The sequence below is a fragment of the Etheostoma cragini genome, chromosome 18 (genome assembly GCF_013103735.1).
Source record: "Etheostoma cragini isolate CJK2018 chromosome 18, CSU_Ecrag_1.0, whole genome shotgun sequence".
Classification (NCBI taxonomy): Eukaryota; Metazoa; Chordata; class Actinopteri; order Perciformes; family Percidae; genus Etheostoma; species Etheostoma cragini.
The window spans coordinates 8,873,607-8,890,962 of NC_048424.1; the positions used below are offsets into that span (position 1 = coordinate 8,873,607).

The 17,356-nt window shown below is 42.6% G+C and overlaps 1 protein-coding gene across 3 annotated transcripts in view; it reads right to left on the reverse strand.

The window, feature by feature from the left end:
- Positions 1–82: 82 nt before the first annotated feature.
- Positions 83–17,356, reverse strand: part of sesn1 (sestrin 1) — a 47,302-nt gene continuing 30,028 nt past the window's right edge. The window contains exons 1-9 of one of the 3 annotated variants that reach the window (XM_034900398.1): positions 3,293–3,558; positions 2,411–2,476; positions 2,111–2,311; positions 1,826–2,008; positions 1,323–1,559; positions 879–1,133; positions 592–782; positions 357–501; positions 83–255 (exon numbers count right to left, since the gene is read on the reverse strand). In XM_034900398.1, coding sequence (XP_034756289.1) covers positions 169–255; positions 357–501; positions 592–782; positions 879–1,133; positions 1,323–1,559; positions 1,826–2,008; positions 2,111–2,311; positions 2,411–2,476; positions 3,293–3,394 — 1,467 coding nt within the window. In that variant the 5' untranslated portion in view covers positions 3,395–3,558 and the 3' untranslated portion in view covers positions 83–168. Of the gene's footprint in view, positions 256–356; positions 502–591; positions 783–878; positions 1,134–1,322; positions 1,560–1,825; positions 2,009–2,110; positions 2,477–3,292; positions 3,559–17,356 lie in introns of those variants that run through there. The other 2 variants (XM_034900397.1, XM_034900396.1) reach the window with 2 other exon arrangements.

The following is a 17,356-nucleotide window of genomic DNA, read 5'->3' on the forward strand; positions in this document are numbered from 1 at the left end:
CTTCTCAACATCCATTCAATAAGCACTGTCACAACCCAGGGCTTGTCTCTTCCACATTTTTGTTGAATGCCCCCCCCCTTTGAATTTCTTTTTTTTTTTCCCTTGAAGTGTCCCATAATGAGCAATGACAGACAGTAAAAAGACAACCATAAAAACACCAAAAGCACTTCATGTCATGTAGCGCGTAATCGCTCTCAGAGCGTATAACAGTTCTGCCTGCATTCGAGCTTCCATAAGAAGCAGATTAACGTGGACCTGCAAGAGAAAAGAGACAGTTGTTAAATGTAAATTTACATGAATCAACCAATTAAAATAGCTGCTATAGATGAGGCCAGGGGGGGGGATCTGGATCTTACCTTCTCGGAGTGCTGAAACTGCCTCCAGAAGCTCTCATACATTCGTTTGGTGGTCTTCTCAGGACTACACACCATAGTCTTAATATAGATCTTAAAGCTACGGTCCAGAAGCTGATTTATCTCCCCGTAATCATAGTCATCATACCTGAAGAACACAGAGGAACAGTGTTGGCAACAGTGCTGCAAACATAAAATAAAGGTTGCATCATAAACGATTTCTAAGCTGGCGACTGACCTGATGCCGAACATGCAGTGGATGTAGTTCCAGATGGCCCTGCGCAGCATACTGGTGTCTACATCCTTGTGTGTTGCCATGGTGTTGTAGGTCAGATTGTAGGCCATCTGGAACTTCTCGTCCAGCATCTGCCCAACATCAGGGTACAGTCTGTTGACCAGAGAGAAACCGTGATCCTCCCAGCTGTAGTCCTGGAGCAAAGAGAAATAAGAAGTAAATAACATAAGTCATATGGACCATCTTGTTAGTAAACTCTCCTCCATTTACAGACTGTATTTGATCTCTACCTGCACTCTGAATGTGGGCACATGCTCCCCCCTTCTGGAGAAGTCCTTGTAGCCATAGCTGGGGTCCTCAAAGTGTCGGGAGATGTCTCTGGAGGGGACAGACTCCTCGTCCTCCGCTGTGACCACCAACATGCTCTCCGTCTTCTCCCTCTCAAAGCGAGTTGCCATCTCCTCCTGGCTAGCCTCCTCGTCGTCGCGGCACTCCTGCAGCTGCTTCATGCGTTCCATCAGCACCTCCACCTCACCGCATATCTCCTTTGGAAAAAAAAAAAAGAGCAAGAGAGCACGCCTCCGGTTAGGAAGGAGTCCTCCAAGAAGCATCTTCGCACCAGGATGTACAGTGGAAGGATTCCACCCGCTGCCTAGACTGAAGTTTCCCACACTAGTAAGAAAACCTGAAACCTGCTCTAGCTCCTTGAACAAACACCATCCTTGACCACTCACCTGGTTGCCGAGCGGATCGTCGTGGTGATTAGCATGCCCGTTGCCATTTGCAATGTCACAGACGCAGTACTGGCTGACGGAGGGGGGTCTGAAAGTGTGTCCGCCGTCGCAGTGGATCTCGGGCGTGATGCCGCAGCCGAAGGTGAACGAGGCGAGGGAGTGGTAGTGTGTGAGGAGGACCACGGCGTGGATTAGCTCTGCGAGGGACCAGCTGTGCTCCTCTGCTTTCAGAAGGCACTGGGAAAAATAAAGCGAGTCTTGGTAACTGGAGCCAAATGATGACTTCAATATCCCTGACCTTTTCAGAAGTGGGAAAGAATGTTTTCCCCCTCCCTAACTCATTTATTGTCGTCCCGTCCCCTATCCCTCTGTCGCTACACTTCTACCGCGATGACTCCCAAATCCTTCCAAGTTATACAACTGCAGCTATACTCTAGCCTACACCCGTGACCTCAGCCTGTTACGCAATACATTTCACGTCAAGACCGTTCTCGTCTTCTCACCTCGATGTGTTCCTTGGTGAGAAGCCAAGGTCGGTGGGCCAGGATTTTGTTGAGCTCCCCGAGCTGCTGCAACTTCTGCGGCGCTTCATCCAGGCCGTTCAGCCACTTGGGATCCCCCCCGACCTGGAGGAAGTCGTTCACGTGGAGGTTGACTAAGTAGGAACACTGGTGTCTAGCTGCCGCCTGCAGGATCAGAGAGGAGATCGACCACCATATAGTTAACAGCTTGACACCGACGGTTATATGAGGCGTGGACTAGATTTCACAAGATCAACATGACTGTACCATGATGCCGATGTAGTGTCGGTAGTGCAAAGACAGAGGTCCATCCATCTGCAGCAGGTAGTGCTGCGTCCGGAGAAAACTCCCCAGGTACTGCGGGTGGAAGCCCATCACCAGAGAAATGTTGTCAAGGCGACCGAGGGCTGCAAACGCATCCTCAAATATCGACTGTGTCCTGGCGTCCACTTTACTGATTTGAAGAATCTGATCGAGGGAAAAAAAACAAGTCATAAGTTTCCTAAATCTGTTCATTTTTGCAAGCGAGTTAAAAGTCTCTGGAGAAATCTCTGGTGGTCTTGTTACCTCTTTTTCAGGGATAAATCTGCTTGGTCCGTTTCCTAAGGGTCTTGGGATTCTTACTCCCAAGTCCTGCACAACAACAAGAGAGAAAAGAAAAAAAAACATGCACTTTAAATACCACAGGAAAGCAGGAAGCTCCACGCAAAGTTTGTCTGCGATCATCACTTCTTATTTTCTACTGTCACGCTATTCCTTCACCAGTGGGAGAGATCCGATTGGCTTTGTTAGTCTGACACCAGCAGACGCGTCCCTTCCTCTTATTCACGGAGAAAGTGACAACAGAAATGCCATGTAAGGTTTACTCCATTGTGGAAGCAACATGCAACTCAAAGCAGTCGCACTAAACTGAAAAGCAGGATTAAAGTCGGACGTTTCCTAATTAATGACAAATCCAAACACACACTTTGCCTTCATGCAAAATTAAAACCCGATAGCAACCTTTGCACTGCCTCTTTTATGTGCTGTAACTTTCCGCTGCTTGTCGAGACATGTCTAGCGGACACCGTCCCGCGGAGCACAATGAAGATAAAAGTGGATGAACGAATGAATGAGCGACGAAATGTTACCTATGCACTATTCAGAAATGACACGGGATTAAAAACCGGGTATTTAAACGCGTCATCTATGTGTCTACATATTTGACATTTACATCAACGGCGAAAATAAACTCGGAAATTTCTTGACCAATGACCGCACACTCTTCTGACTCGTAAACAACCCTGCACAAAAGACTGCACTGCAGCTTGTTTGTTCAAAGGAATAACGTCGCCTAAAACATCAATAATGTAACACACTTCTCTAAATCCCAAAGTCAGGTTGCAGCTTTAAAAGCCGTGCGTTATGAGATAGTCTTGTGTTTTCCTGAAGCCCTTTTCTTTCCCTTACCTTTTTGCTTAGCCGTTCACAATGGGTACATATCTTTAACTGGTCTGTCACTGCAAAATAATTATTTTCCACGTTTTCTGCCGGGGCGACCGCGTGCCTCATCGCGTGTCCTCGCTGCAGTTTGGATAATTTGAAGGGAATAAAAAATGTTTTCAAAAGTATTCTGGATGGCTGTCTCCTTCTCTCTTTGTTCCTGAGGCACTGGGTAAAGTGCTCGGCAGTCAGCTGTTGCGGACCTACAGCAGAATACCGTCCTCTCTCGCTCATACATTTGCTAAATAAGTCGAGGGTGTGATTGACTTGCTCAGCGGCCAATCAGGCGGCGAAAACAGCCTCCCAGCCGCCAATGGCAGCGGGGGGAGCACCGGGGGGCGGTGCTAAGCGTGAGGAGAAAGGGGGGGGGGGGGGTTTCTAAACGTGAGCAGAGAAAACAATCCCCCCCCTCTAAGAACATCAACACTTCTTTCTCCTTCTTTTGTTCCCTGCTTGCCGTGATCATGATTGAATTTACTGTAATGCATTGCAATCTGTAGGCTAAACAATGGAAGCAATCTATTCAAGGTGATTGCTTTCTTGATTTCCCCCTCCAAACACAATCCATTCTTAAATCAATTATCATAGTATAAACTACTACTAGTTTTATGTAAAACTGTCAAATCTTGCTGGAAAAAAGGCATGTTTAGCATCTGTGTAATCTGCATTCAATGAAAATGACAACTACAACAACAACAACAACAACCAGCCAAATCCAGCTCTAGCATGCAGCAACAAGTTCCCCTATTGGCTTCTTGCAGGACTGGGGGAGGTTATGTGGGCTTGTTGAACAGAAGAAGGTAAAGGTCTGCGGCTCAATGAGCATCAGGACGCAGCGAGATGAAAAGCAACAGCCCCCTCAGTTAGTGGCTTTGCACCGCGGCCTCTCAGCCCCAGATAATGTGATCCACCTATCAGCCCCAGCTGAAGGAGTCCTTCACAAGCTATGAGGGCAGCAGAGTCAGAGTCAAGCCGTTCTTGTGGCTTTGTTTATCTTAGCTTGGCAATAACACATTCACTAAAACAGGACATAATTGGAATATCACGGTGGTTAGACAGTCAATAACTATTTAGAATGATTTCAGATGAGATGTACTGAAAACAACACTGTGTACCGCACATTTTCTATTCCAGTGTAAAAGCCACCTTATTCCACACAGACAGGTCTGTTGTCTAGAACTTCTACCAGAAGTGGTATACTTGTCTGTGAAATTCCTGGTAAACAACAGATAAACATTTGTAATTTCATGTAACAGCACATGTGAGTCAAGTGTTTTTTCCTCTGTGGATTGCCAGCAACCACATTACAAAAGCATCCCCATATTGGCCAGAGTGTGCACGCGCATGCACATCTGTGCGTCACATTTCTGTATGAGATTTCAAAATAACTCATTGTTTCCTAAGCAAAACTAAAAAAAATTTTTTTTTAAAAGACATTTTATGGGAAGAAAACTCCACAATAGTTTTGATTGTTTGAAAAAGTACCTTTTGTGAGATACTTTGTTTCAGTTTATCCTTACTGCAACAACTTTATCTATGTAAATGTCTGGTTGAACTGTGAAGGGTACTCAAGATAAAAAAAGAAGTTACATTTGGCAACAATAACGAGATGGTGAGTGGAAGCCAAGTGAAGGAAAATCTGCCCCTGTGCACTACAACCAAAAGCCTGCCCGGCAAGTTTGGCAACCGACTGCAAGTCCCAGGACTGAGACAGCACAGTGTTCAGCAGGTTCATTTTGTGGATCAAGCCCATATCCCAACAGCCCTCCCCCTCTCCCTGGTCCCTCTCCTGATGCCACAGGGTGGGGTGCAGGGCAGCGGTAAACATGTTCCCAGGGCTTGAGTCAGCACTCCCAGGGCTGCTGGGAGCCCCATGGCTCAGCAAAGCTACAGAAGAGGCTGGTCAGCGTTAGGGCTTACGACACACCAAACCTTTTCACATAAAAGCGCTTAGCCTCAGAGGCGGGGTCTGGCCTCGCGGACAGGGCCAAACACTATTGTCAGAGTGCACGCACTGACTACTCTGTAGGCTTTACTGTACTCACATCAGGAGTATCTCTGTGTGTGCAGTGATCCACGCGTATCTGCTCCTTCCTACCTCAAAGCTGTGATTACACCTTCAGTTCACGGTCTTTGGTCCAAATGCTAAAAAGTTGCATGTTAGTAGTTGTTAATCGGAGTTGAATTATGCAAAAGCAAACCAGAGCTTTTAAAGAAGTTACATGAAATATAACAAGTTTTTGTAATGACAGACTTGTTATCAAAACACTAAACAACCATACCATATTTTACATGCTCTGAAGGATTTGGAAAGCTCCAGAAAAAGCTAATAAATGACCTTTTATTGTTTTTGTGCAGGTATACAGTTGCAGTCTATATCCTTGACGTTCCACTTCCGGAAATGCTCCGTTGCCGTCAGAAAATCCGCCTGATTTCTCTCCTTTAGGCCGGACATCCGTTGCCTTGGGCTACCTTTTTGTTGGAATTTTAAACTCTGGTGGATTTATGAGGACTATGGTTAACTGTTCCTCAGATCTCTGCAGCGTAAATCCATCTGTCCAATCTGAGTTTTCGGTTGCACGACTAAAACAACTTTTAAACGTACACATGTTCCACCAAAACAAGTTGCTTTCAGGTCTGTTCTGCAGCGGCGCCGCAGCTTTTCTCGAGTGCTTAGCACCGCCCATGACAATAAAGATTAGTTTAAAGAAATGCCAATAAACCAGAGCATATTTTCCTCCTGTCCCCGAATGCTAAGGCCAAGCGAGACTACAATCCCCGTATCTTTAGATAACTGTATGATTACAAGCTTTGACTTTATGTCTCTGTTGTTGACACAATTAAGGGAAACATGACAAAATATTTGACTTCAGACTTCAATACATTATGCCTTGTTTATAAGACTTTGTGGTGTCTTCTGAAGCTGGTTCAGAACACGGTGCCACATAAAAACCACACTGCAGGTGTCTCGCAGGAGCCTGAAGATCTACATATTTTATGTCACACAATATTGTTCTTAAATGGCTAAATAGCTGTAACTACGTAAGTAGCTGTTAGGGGATAAACCAGTGACCATGACAGAGTGATTGTGTGTGTGGTGGTTGTTTGGAGTACAAGGGTTAGGACAACATTGGAAAGAGAAGTTATGATGGAGGTTAATCTCAAATTTGTATTAACAGTGTGTCTATTTTCAGATCTGCTGGAGGAAAGGCCTGAACAATGGACATATTTCCACTAGTCTTACATGGATGTGAACTATAAAACATTCTCATTAAGAGTAATATCCAAGAACACTGTTCAGCTCAAACGTTTTTTCCTCTCTACACAGACACTTACATGCCCATTACAAGAAGCTGGTTTCTGCAGATTCATGGCTACTTAAAACACAATTTTCAACCAATTTAAGCTTCTTTAAAGTGCAACAACAAAAGAAATAACACAATCTTCCCTTTACAAATTAAAAGTTGATTTAATAAGAAATAACCCACAGTTCCCTAACTGTGTCACTCTTCTCTGCTTGTGCTACTCTAACGATACATTTAAGCATTCACCATTATCCCATAATTCCTTCTTGTGGCCATAGAGGCTGGTGTTTAGAAAGGTTACATATAGATTTGAGTGCCATAGAAACACATTGCCTAGGTTGCACATGAGAGCATCAACTTATACGCATTTTATGGAGGAAGAAACAGGAGCTGATAGTTTTAGAAACAGTGTATGCAGCTGTATCTTGGTGAAAATATGTCTGTTTATTGTGCTGCGTGAGTGGTTTGAGAAGTTTCTGTACACATTTTGACTCTTATTGGAATTTATGAATCCATTTTGTCCATCTTACATCCAAGCTCTGCAGTGTATCTGTTTGCTTACTGAATGTGCAAAACTACAAACAACAACAGCCTTCAAGCCTACAGAGTGAGAGCGTCTCACACAGTTTAGTGTTGGTCAAGTGTGAAATATATACCACCGAAAAGACGGAACCCATGTTCAATAAGTGACAATAAGGAATTTTAGGTTTAGTGAAGTACAGCAGTTAACAGACAGTTAGCATGCTGTTATAATTTTACTGAGATTTTAGGATTAGTGTAGAAAGTTGTATAATACTTTTTAAAGCAAAGCAGCCATTTCATCAAGATCCAACAATCTACGGTTAAGAATTAGTTAACTTTTTGTAAGTAAGAAAGTTAGGCAGCTTCTTTCTCAAATGCCCACAAAAGCAGTTGTTTTTCGTTTTATGAGTGTTGAGCAGAATTAAAAACAGGCTTAAAGCAATAAAGAGGATGATAAAAGTTAATAAGATTAAAAAAAAAGAGAGAGGAAGCCATGCCAGTGAACCTCTGTACATGTGTCTCAGAGCTGCGGCTGCTGTGTTTTCTCATGCAGTTAAGACGCGAGGGAACCGCAAAAAACTGTGGGGATGTTCAACAAGTGGCAGGAGTCCACCAGACCAGTAAAAACCTAACCTATCAGAGCACAGAGGAGAGGAAGCAGAAAACTCTCGAACACTGACATAAGCCTAGTAACAGGCTTCCACCAATCACAGGGCAGAACAACAGTTACAGGAACCAATCTTCTCTGCTCTCTCTCTCTCTCTGCATCTCGTGTTTCTCTGAAAGAAAAAAAAAGAAAAAAAGAAAAAAAAAAAGTTTTGTCAAGGTATGAAGTTCACTGAACAAACTACTCTGGCTTGTTTCATAGAAAGTTATTTAGTTTACAGATTTTTTTTTTCTTCTTTAAAGTGATGAAACAAATGTCTCCTAACTTCACAGCAAACAAAAAAAACACATGGTTCAACATGGCCCAGAGGCTCACAACAGCAGCTCTCATCAGTGGAAAACAACTAGAGACTTTTTCCTCTATGTAAACGGATACACTCTGAAACCTGCAGTTTTAACAGTAAAAGAAGCAAATCGATGCATCTGAATACTACAGACCATGGATAGTTTTAAGCGTTTTAAGAGTGAAAACTGCAGACTACAGGGTATTGCCCACCCTATTCTTCAAACACAGCTCTATGTTGGGCTTGTTCACCTATCACGGAGCATTTAACTGGAGGGTTGACCCTTACCTGTCCAGCAGCCTGCAGACTGCAGCTCTCATGTCACAGAGCAGTAACCAGCCTTTAAAAAGGGTGCTAAGTTGTCAAAACCGACTGATTATAAGCTCATGTGGTCACATTTTAACCTTAATTTTCATTTGATGTCAAGCCAAAGTTGAGTCATCGTGGGAATAACGGGATCAGAGTTGCCTTTTGGCCCATTTTGAGCAACTCTTGGTCCCTTTTCCTCTCCTTTTTTCCCCAGTCGCCTCTTTTCTGATCTGTGTGTTTTCTGGCAGGCTATCAGAGTGGAGTGGTCTCACCAAGCGCCGGCTTTCCTGAGAGGAGAGGCGTGCCCCCCCAGACCAGCAGGTCCAGGACCAGCGCACACCAACACTGGGAGGAAACAGCGTTCCTTGGATTCCATGAAACGCAAAAGGAACTGGAAACCTCAGGACGCACATCGAAAAAAAGAAAAGAAAAAAGTAGAGATTGACGTTTATGGGAGAAAATAGAACCTCGCTTTTTACACTGCCAGGCGTGAAACCTGAATATGAACACATTTTTAAGTAATCTATATGCACAGTGGGCTACAATACAGGAGAAAAGGCGTAGGCCTGCAACCCATGTGCACGTGAGGAAGAGTGAGTTCCCGGGGATGTTATTCTAATAGGGAGAGGGCAGCTGTCACAATACAACAGGCTTCAAGAGAAAAAGATCCCACAGAAAAACGGAAAATAAAAAAGCCTTCATCTGCTATCTTTAGAGTGATATGACACAGCCACCACAAATCAATGAAAAACTCTCAGTTTTGCTTTGTCTGTATTCTTTTCTCTATATATTCTCTCTGTTTCTCTAATAACAACCCCAGCTGTCCTTTGACTCCCTCTCTTCATAAAGTTTCCTGACGGGAAACAGGCGATAACAGAGGGGCTGCCAAAAGACAGTCTTTCAAAGTATTGTAGCAAATGTTTTTAAGATACTGAAAACATGTAGAGTAAAATCATAGGGAAAGCAACTATTATCCAAAAACATGGGACTAACAAAGCTGACCTTAAACCAGCATTGGGCCTCTTAGAGCCCCAAAGAAAACAGTTCCTCTGGTCAGACGCTGCTGTGTGCCTCATGGCATGCACAGCTGTTTTTTTCTCTCTCTCTGACAAGACCTCAGCTCTGCTGACTGAGCAAAAAATGACTCATCTCACCGGGAAGCCGGCCAAAAAGTTGTTGATTATCACCCTGTAATTCTTATTGGGCACTGTAAACCCAGCACAAAAGAACCAAGCCTTCACCTGTCTCAGAGAGAATACAGAACTGAGGTGATTCATTCCTAAAAATACCAATAAACAAGTTCACAACAGCAGACAGTGCACCAGCTAATAATCAAAGGCAATAAAAACTCGATGCACCATTGAGTCTTAGTTTCAACATATGAAGAAAGTGAGTCAATTAACACTTTTATCAGTCGCGGTTTTTGGCAAGGGCAAACCAGGCAGAAACTGTGTGGGGTGCTAGTAAAATTGGCGCCCCCTACAGCCGCAAGTGCTCTGCTTGCAAAATGAAATGGACGAGATGAGCTCAAATAAAACAAAAAAGCAAAGAGGCATGTTTTCGGCAGTTGCACAATCAGTTCCCGTGGCTGATGATAGTGGTGGTATTGCTGGTGGTGGTGTCGGTGTCTCGCTCAAAGGGGGCCTTGCCCTGAGTTTAATTCAAAGTAGAACCGCCCCTGCTTTTTTATTTAACAGAAGAAGAAGCTTGACAGTCCTGAGAGCAGTGATCCAGTGTGAGCTATACCAGATTAGACAGCAGACAAAAAAAACATAATGAGTGGGATGGAATCCATCATGGGGGCTACAGAAAAGACTAAAAACTATTGCATTCGGTTTGAAAATGTTGGTTTTGCTTCTCTTTTTCCACTATGTGCTCAATCTGTAACCTTGGATGTATTTTGATTGAAAAGTTGAGAGTGGAGATGATCCTGCTGTACTTCAGGAGGGTAGGAAGTGATATGGCCTAATCGCTGCCATCAGAACCATTTTGGCCGTGTCCTATTACTTCATTAATAGGCAATGAGTTCCCTTACTGAATGGCAGCACAAAATAGTCACGGCGACTGCCCCATTAATGTTTAATCGTTTATGAAATGTCTGTTTGATTAGGTGGAAACTTGATCACCTTGGTCGCTGTCCTCTTTGCCCATCACTGACTCAGCCTTTTCAATCATTTCAGAGATCATTTTTAGACTTTGAAGACATCAGACAATGGGGAGAGAAGAAGAATGGAAGAGTGAAGGAGGGAATGCTAATCTAAATTCATACGCCATATTAAAAAAAAATAGGAATTCATTTAATATTTCCACTGCCTTTATAAATATTTAAATGACAACTACTGCTTTATCTGATTTAATCAGCTGTAGCTAGCTAGCTAATTAAGCTAACATTAGCTTCATGAGTTAAAACACAGTCTCTGAAGCATTGAAAAGACAGCCAAACTGACTTCTTCTACAATGAGAATCCTAAAGTAAAACAGATATCAAACATGCACTCGAGGGCTACATACATACATATAAGGCTAACAGACTGAGGCTAAAGCTTCATGTAAAACAAAATCAACATCCTTACCAGTTTATGATCCATGTAGAAGACATGGATATAAAGGAGCAACATTGTTCTTTTATTGCAGAGTAGAGCCAGTAAGCACTAGTAGTATCAATTGGGATGAGGAAAAATGTTTGACTTGACTGTTATTTTGTTCTTACGTAACCTTGTCTGAATGCTAAGCTTTCATTAAATACTCTGACAAGCAAAACAGAGGTTGTGAGTTATGCTTTATTGTTCTTACTACTTTTAACGTTACAGGAGAAAAAGCCTTTAGGGTTAACCAGTTTGTTTGGCAAACCAAATACTGCTATCTTGATATCAAGTTTGGCTGGAGTTGCCGGAGCGTAAACATCCCCAAATCCAACTAAGAGCAGGACAAACCCGCTAACGCTACTGTACCCTCTGATACAGCATCAAGGACCCAGTTTTAGTAGGGAAATTCAACACAGTGAATGTGAAACAAGATCTTTTTGTACGCCACCCCTGAACCCATAAAGTATGAAATGCTCCTTTGTTTTTGGAGGTAAACTAGATAATATTACATCAGATAAACACACAAAATAATCAATTCCTTACACTTTTATTCTTGTTTTTAAGAAAAGCTAACAACGCAAAGTTATGAGGCAACATCGTTTTCCCTCTGTGCTCCACCTGTTTAATATGTTTTTACGGTCCTGGGTGAACTCTGAATCTACCAGGCTAGTAAAAGGTCAATGGGATACATAACAGTACAGTATATGTACTTTCTAGTAAACTGAAGTAAACAGATCTGTGAGCTATGGACTAACTTCGAAAAATAGGTCTAAGATGACATGCGGAAAATGTACACAGTGAAGCCAGCATACTCAAACACAAGAGGGACAAGTACAACATCCACAAAAAAAACATGTACATGCATGTCGTCTTCTTAAGACTATACCCAGTAAGTTCCTCAAACACAAGCATATGACATGAGATCATGAGTTTGCACTGTCTAAGAAAACAGTGGAAAAATGTAGAAATTGCTTACTGAGTCACATTATCTTCGGGGCCTAAAATATGTCCATACATCCTACCGGTTACGCAAACATTGCTTGCAAACAGTCACTCCCGTGTCTCACAGTAAATTCAAGTCAAATGAAATTAAAATAACTATAAAGAACAAAATAATTATAATAACTAAATCACCTGTTGTAGACATCTATAGGAGATTTTATTAGCACAATATATAGTCTACATTAACAAATATTGTATATTGTACACATGTATTTATTTCATGCTTAATTGCTGCCTTTGCTTGATGTAGACAAAAGCTGCGAGGTGAGAATTAGTTTCCCTCTAATTTGAATGTTATCTAAAACTCTATTTAAAGAAACATATCACAATATCTGTGCCTTTATATGTATGTAGTATACACTTTCCCTTCAAAAATCTACTAGGTTAATGCGTAGGGCTTGTATGCATGTCTTCATCTTCATCAAAACTCTCAGTCTGTCTGTGTGTGTGTGTGTGTGTGTGTGTGTGGTCCTCCTGGTAGTGTTGGTCATATTTGCTCTGTGGTTAATCAATTACAGGCCCGTGGGACCAAGAAAAGAACAAACCCGACGGTCGAAACCCTTCTGAATTATTCCCCTTGTGGACTCAAATCCGGTTCAAATATCTCACTAACTTTGAAGTGTCAGATTAAATTTTTAGATCAGTCCAGTGTAGCATTCACTGATTATATTACTGCGGGGACCAATGACATCAGTTTCTCAATTCAAGCAGCAAGTAAAGGCTTGTTAAAAATCAGAAAGTTCTTACTTTTATGTCACTGTTTTTTTCCCCAAATTTGAATTCCTCATTCCTTTTGGTACTTAGTGTTACAAACTGTGCACAAATTACCTGTTGGGAGCTGATGTGCAATATATGGTCTTAGATAACTTGTCCACATTATTTATTTTGAAAAGAGGAAGCAAAAGGACAAGAGTGCCATGACTAAGTAAAGTTTATACAAAAGAGTGAAGAAAAGTAAAGCGACCCAACAGGTTTGGGATAAAAGATGAGGACTTTTAAGCTACACAGAGATGGAAAACACCAAAAACCGTAGATCTTTAATGCAGCTGATCATCATCATCGTCATTGTTATAGCCAGACTCAATCAAGTCAAACATCAAATTGCATACTTTGAGTAAATAAATGGGAAAATGCGTCAAACTAAAGTAGTTATCTGAATTAAAATGTATATATTTTTATATAAGTTATTAGCAAAAGAAGACATGTGTGGGGGATCATATTTGACACTATAACCTTACTCTTATAGATCACCATTGTAGCCAAAAGCATGACTTTTATAGGTGACATCCCTCATTAGTGATTATGTCAAACATAATGGATGTGGGGGTTACAGAGGGCATTCACAATGAATGAAAAGACGGAGGGTGGAAAGAGGGATGAGAGAAGAGTGATAAAAAGGTAAGAGGACAGAGGGAGAGAGGATTATTTGACCAGTGTGCGGCGAGAAAGCACCTCGTACCTTATCATGGATAAGCAAACACCCCACACCATCTAGAGTGACATCATTGTCCCTGAGAATCAATAACCAGCCACTTCCTGTGCAGCAGGAAAATCAATGACTCTGTACACTAGATTACCTATCTGTGCCCACTCACCTGAGAACGAACACACACACACACACACACACACACACACACACACACACACACACACACACACACACACACACACACGGAGTATTAACCGAAACAAACCCACTGTCAGAGTTATCACCAAGGGGAACAGTATTTGTGCAGCTTCAGTGCAGAGTCAGCCCATTATGGGATTAGTGGCAGCCACAGCGTGGTGTGGGCATACTGTTGAAGTCTGAAGGGGATAATGGCTCTGCCAAATCAGATTTCTGTCAGGTTTTCCACAAATATCAAAAGCAGCATGGCTTAGCCACAGTCCGCAAATTTCCCAGATCCCCCTGCTTTCCTCCGGAGCATTTGTCAACCTCTGTTCTTCATATACCGTATATTATGCAATAAAGGATGAGTTTAGCATTCAAAAGATAGGGAAAAAAAGTAGTAAGTAGGGCCCAACAACATTGGGAAGCACACATGCCTTTGGCTTCGCTCAAAGAGCTCCTCGTAAGTTAACAAGTGTCTATGTGGTATGAGCTTTAAGCACCATTGCCAGAACTGTAGCTGCTCACAAGATTCTTTCAACTAAGCAAGAAATGCTCAGCTCCCGGCTTGTTTTCCTTACTAAATGTCTAGGAGTAAAATTCAGCGTCATGACTACACCTCTCAGATTGCTGCTGTTCCCCTGCAAAAGGCGAGCAGTGGAAGAGCAGGCAGCTAACTGACAGGACTGGATGGGGGATAATGAGTAACTGAGCTAAGTACAGCCAACATCACCTGGGTGAGAGAGACAGAGCATGCAACAGGAAGGAGAGAATAGGAGACAGATGGAAATGGAAACAGAGGGCGAGAAAAGTATCAAACAACACTTTCAAATGGCACAAACTAAATACAGCCGAGAGAGAAAAGATATGACTTTATATGAAACGCAGCAAAGAGAAAATAACTAAGCACAGTGTGTTAACTTCCTGAGGGGACAAAGATAAAGATGCATTTGCTGAGTGGGTGTATTTTTTTTTTCTACACTGACCGTATCTGCTTTCATTATCAAATAAAGTCCTGTAGGTTTCTCTTGTTGGGTTAGCCACAGCAGAGCTTTCAGTATTGGTTTTGGGAGTGTAAACCGAAACACGAACAGTGAGCTAACGCAACAAACGTCCTCTTGTTTTCAGTGTGCGCTCACCATGGCGGCGCTAACTGTCTGCCGTCTGTCTCTCTGTTCACGTCCTGCAGAGACACCAAATGCCACAGAGAAAGTCCTATGTCATACCAGCATGGCCAGGATGGAATTATGAGTAAAGATGGTCACTAGTCAGTTTACAGACAATTTACTTTGAATGAAGGGACAACGGTCTTTTTTTGACTGGCTGAAACACAAAAAACTCCTTGCACAAGAATAAGCAGCTGCTTTCAGGCTACATCACGTAAACTGCAACTTCCCAAATTACCGGATTTTTTTTTTTACTGGTCACATGAATGATGTAGAAATTGAAATATCTCCAAATAAAAAAAATGACACTCCATATGTTTGTTTTTCATGTGATACTTTCAGACATGACCTTACCCCCCTTCGACACACTAGTTTTCCAGAGTGTTTATGAAAGCTAATAATGAAATCCATAACAATAGTGTGCATGTGTGTGCGTGTGTGTGCGCACACGTCTGGAGAGGAAATCTTTTCTCTTGATGCACCGGAGCAAAGTTTGGGCCAATAGCCTTATAAATCCCTGACCTTCCACTAACCCAACTTAGCCGAGTCAGCTCGCACTGTGCAGAGGATCGTCCTGCTGGGTGAGGGTGCGTTCTCTATGGGACTCCCACAGGAAAGCTTAACAATACTTGGCTTTCCTTGAGGTAGACACACACACACACACACAAATTTCAACACTTGCACACAAAAGGCAAGTCCACAATCCATCTCACATGTTAAATGAACTAGCTGCCTCGCACGCACACGCACGCACACACACACACACACACACACACACACACACACACACACACACACACACACACACACACACACACACACACAAACAGACAATGGACAGTGGAACTGTGCCATAAGGAAAGGCTGTTGTCCAGTCACTGGGCAACTGGGGCAGCAGATGGTCATCTTCCCTTCCACTAACACCAGTCAGGAGGGTGGGGAGGGGGGAGAGGGGTGAGGTTCAGCAGAGTGGTCTCCGTCTCAGAGTGAACACCTTTTACCAAGTACATGGGAATGACTCAGCCATAACCCAGAGAGGAAATTAGCAGGACATTGATTATCTGCAGGTCTGCACAGAGTAACAGCGCAGAAATGGAAGCGAGTTAAACGCACAGTTTGCCCAAAACAGGCTATTTCTTCTTTCAGTTGTGCTTGAAATGAAGGCCACAGACTGAAAAAATGTAACCAAATAAACTCTGGTAAACCAAAAATCCTGGCAAAAGTCAGATTCAGTGCAGAAAAGGCAAAAGTAGGGGAAAGGTCAATTCTGACATTGAGAAAAGCAGAAAGGAGGGTTTCATATCCTGTTGACCAGTTGATGCCTCTCAGGGAGAATGTTTTGATTGAATAGAATGCATTTGTGTGTGTATGCAGAAGTGTGTGTGTGTGTGTGTGTGTGTGTGTGTGTGTGTGTGTGTGTGTGTGTGAGACTCTAGCCTCTGTCAATGGAGGAAAAAACAACAGCCCTGCATTTTCGCCCTTTTCTAATTTCTGTAGCGTGTCAGGAGGCATGTTTTGGACTGGCTAAACCCATAACAAGACTCACATAAATAAACTAAAATTGTTTGCGGCGGACTGGCAGATGCGGGAGAGACGTGCGAGTGTGCTCATGTAAAAAGATGTAAAGCACAGGTAAAACAACTTTGAATGAAAGAAGCCTCTGTGTGCGCGGTGGCTGAGTGTGCCTTCTTCAAGAATACATGTTTGTATGAGAGAGTTACATCACAACCGATGCACAAGAGAAGGAAGAGTCAGAGAGAGAAAGAGGGAGAGAGGTCAAAGAAAACTAAAAGGGAAGAGAAAAGGACAGAGCAAACAGTGAAAGTTGAACAAGGTAGAAAAAGAGCAAAGAGAAAAAGTCAAAAGGTGACAGTTGGTGTTAGTGGGTAAATAGATGTGAAGGTAATATTGTACATGAATGTTTACGTGTTTGGATCATATGTAACCTCCTTTTCGGTTTACCTGACACAGTAGTTAACCCTGTTTTCTGTCAAGTCCTTTACTTCTGTCCTGTGCAGCTTCCCCTGTTCTTCCACTCCATTGTACATTTTTTTCCCTGTTGCTTTTCATCATCGCCTTGAAGCAACTCCCTCCGATTGTTGTTTTGTCAATGGGACAGTTAAGAACAGCGGCCAAAGCAGGATTCACAGCACGCCTGAGGGTCGGCTAACGCATGTTGTCTGTGTGTTTGTGTGAGACTATGTGCAAGTAGAAACTGTTTAAAAAGGTGAGGAATGGCCGTAATAGGTGTCTGGCATGACATGTCTCCATTTGCAAGTGATCGTCTGTGGCCGTAAATGACACAAAAACAAACACTTTTTTTTTTTTAGTGCTTCAAAGTGCCTGGGGTAAAACCAAACCAGGTTTTTTTCTTTCTAAGAACACAGTGGCGGATTCCTGAAAAGCCGCAGGCCAATCTGCACTTCAGTACTCAACTGTTTCAACAGTTTTTAAAAACAACATTAGGTGCCAAGTGCCTGTAGAAGTTGTTGTTTTCATAGATTTAACTACAACACTATAGGGAGTTATTTGAAATAGTGTAAGTCACATCATCCTATATTTCTTATTTTCCCTCCTCACATTC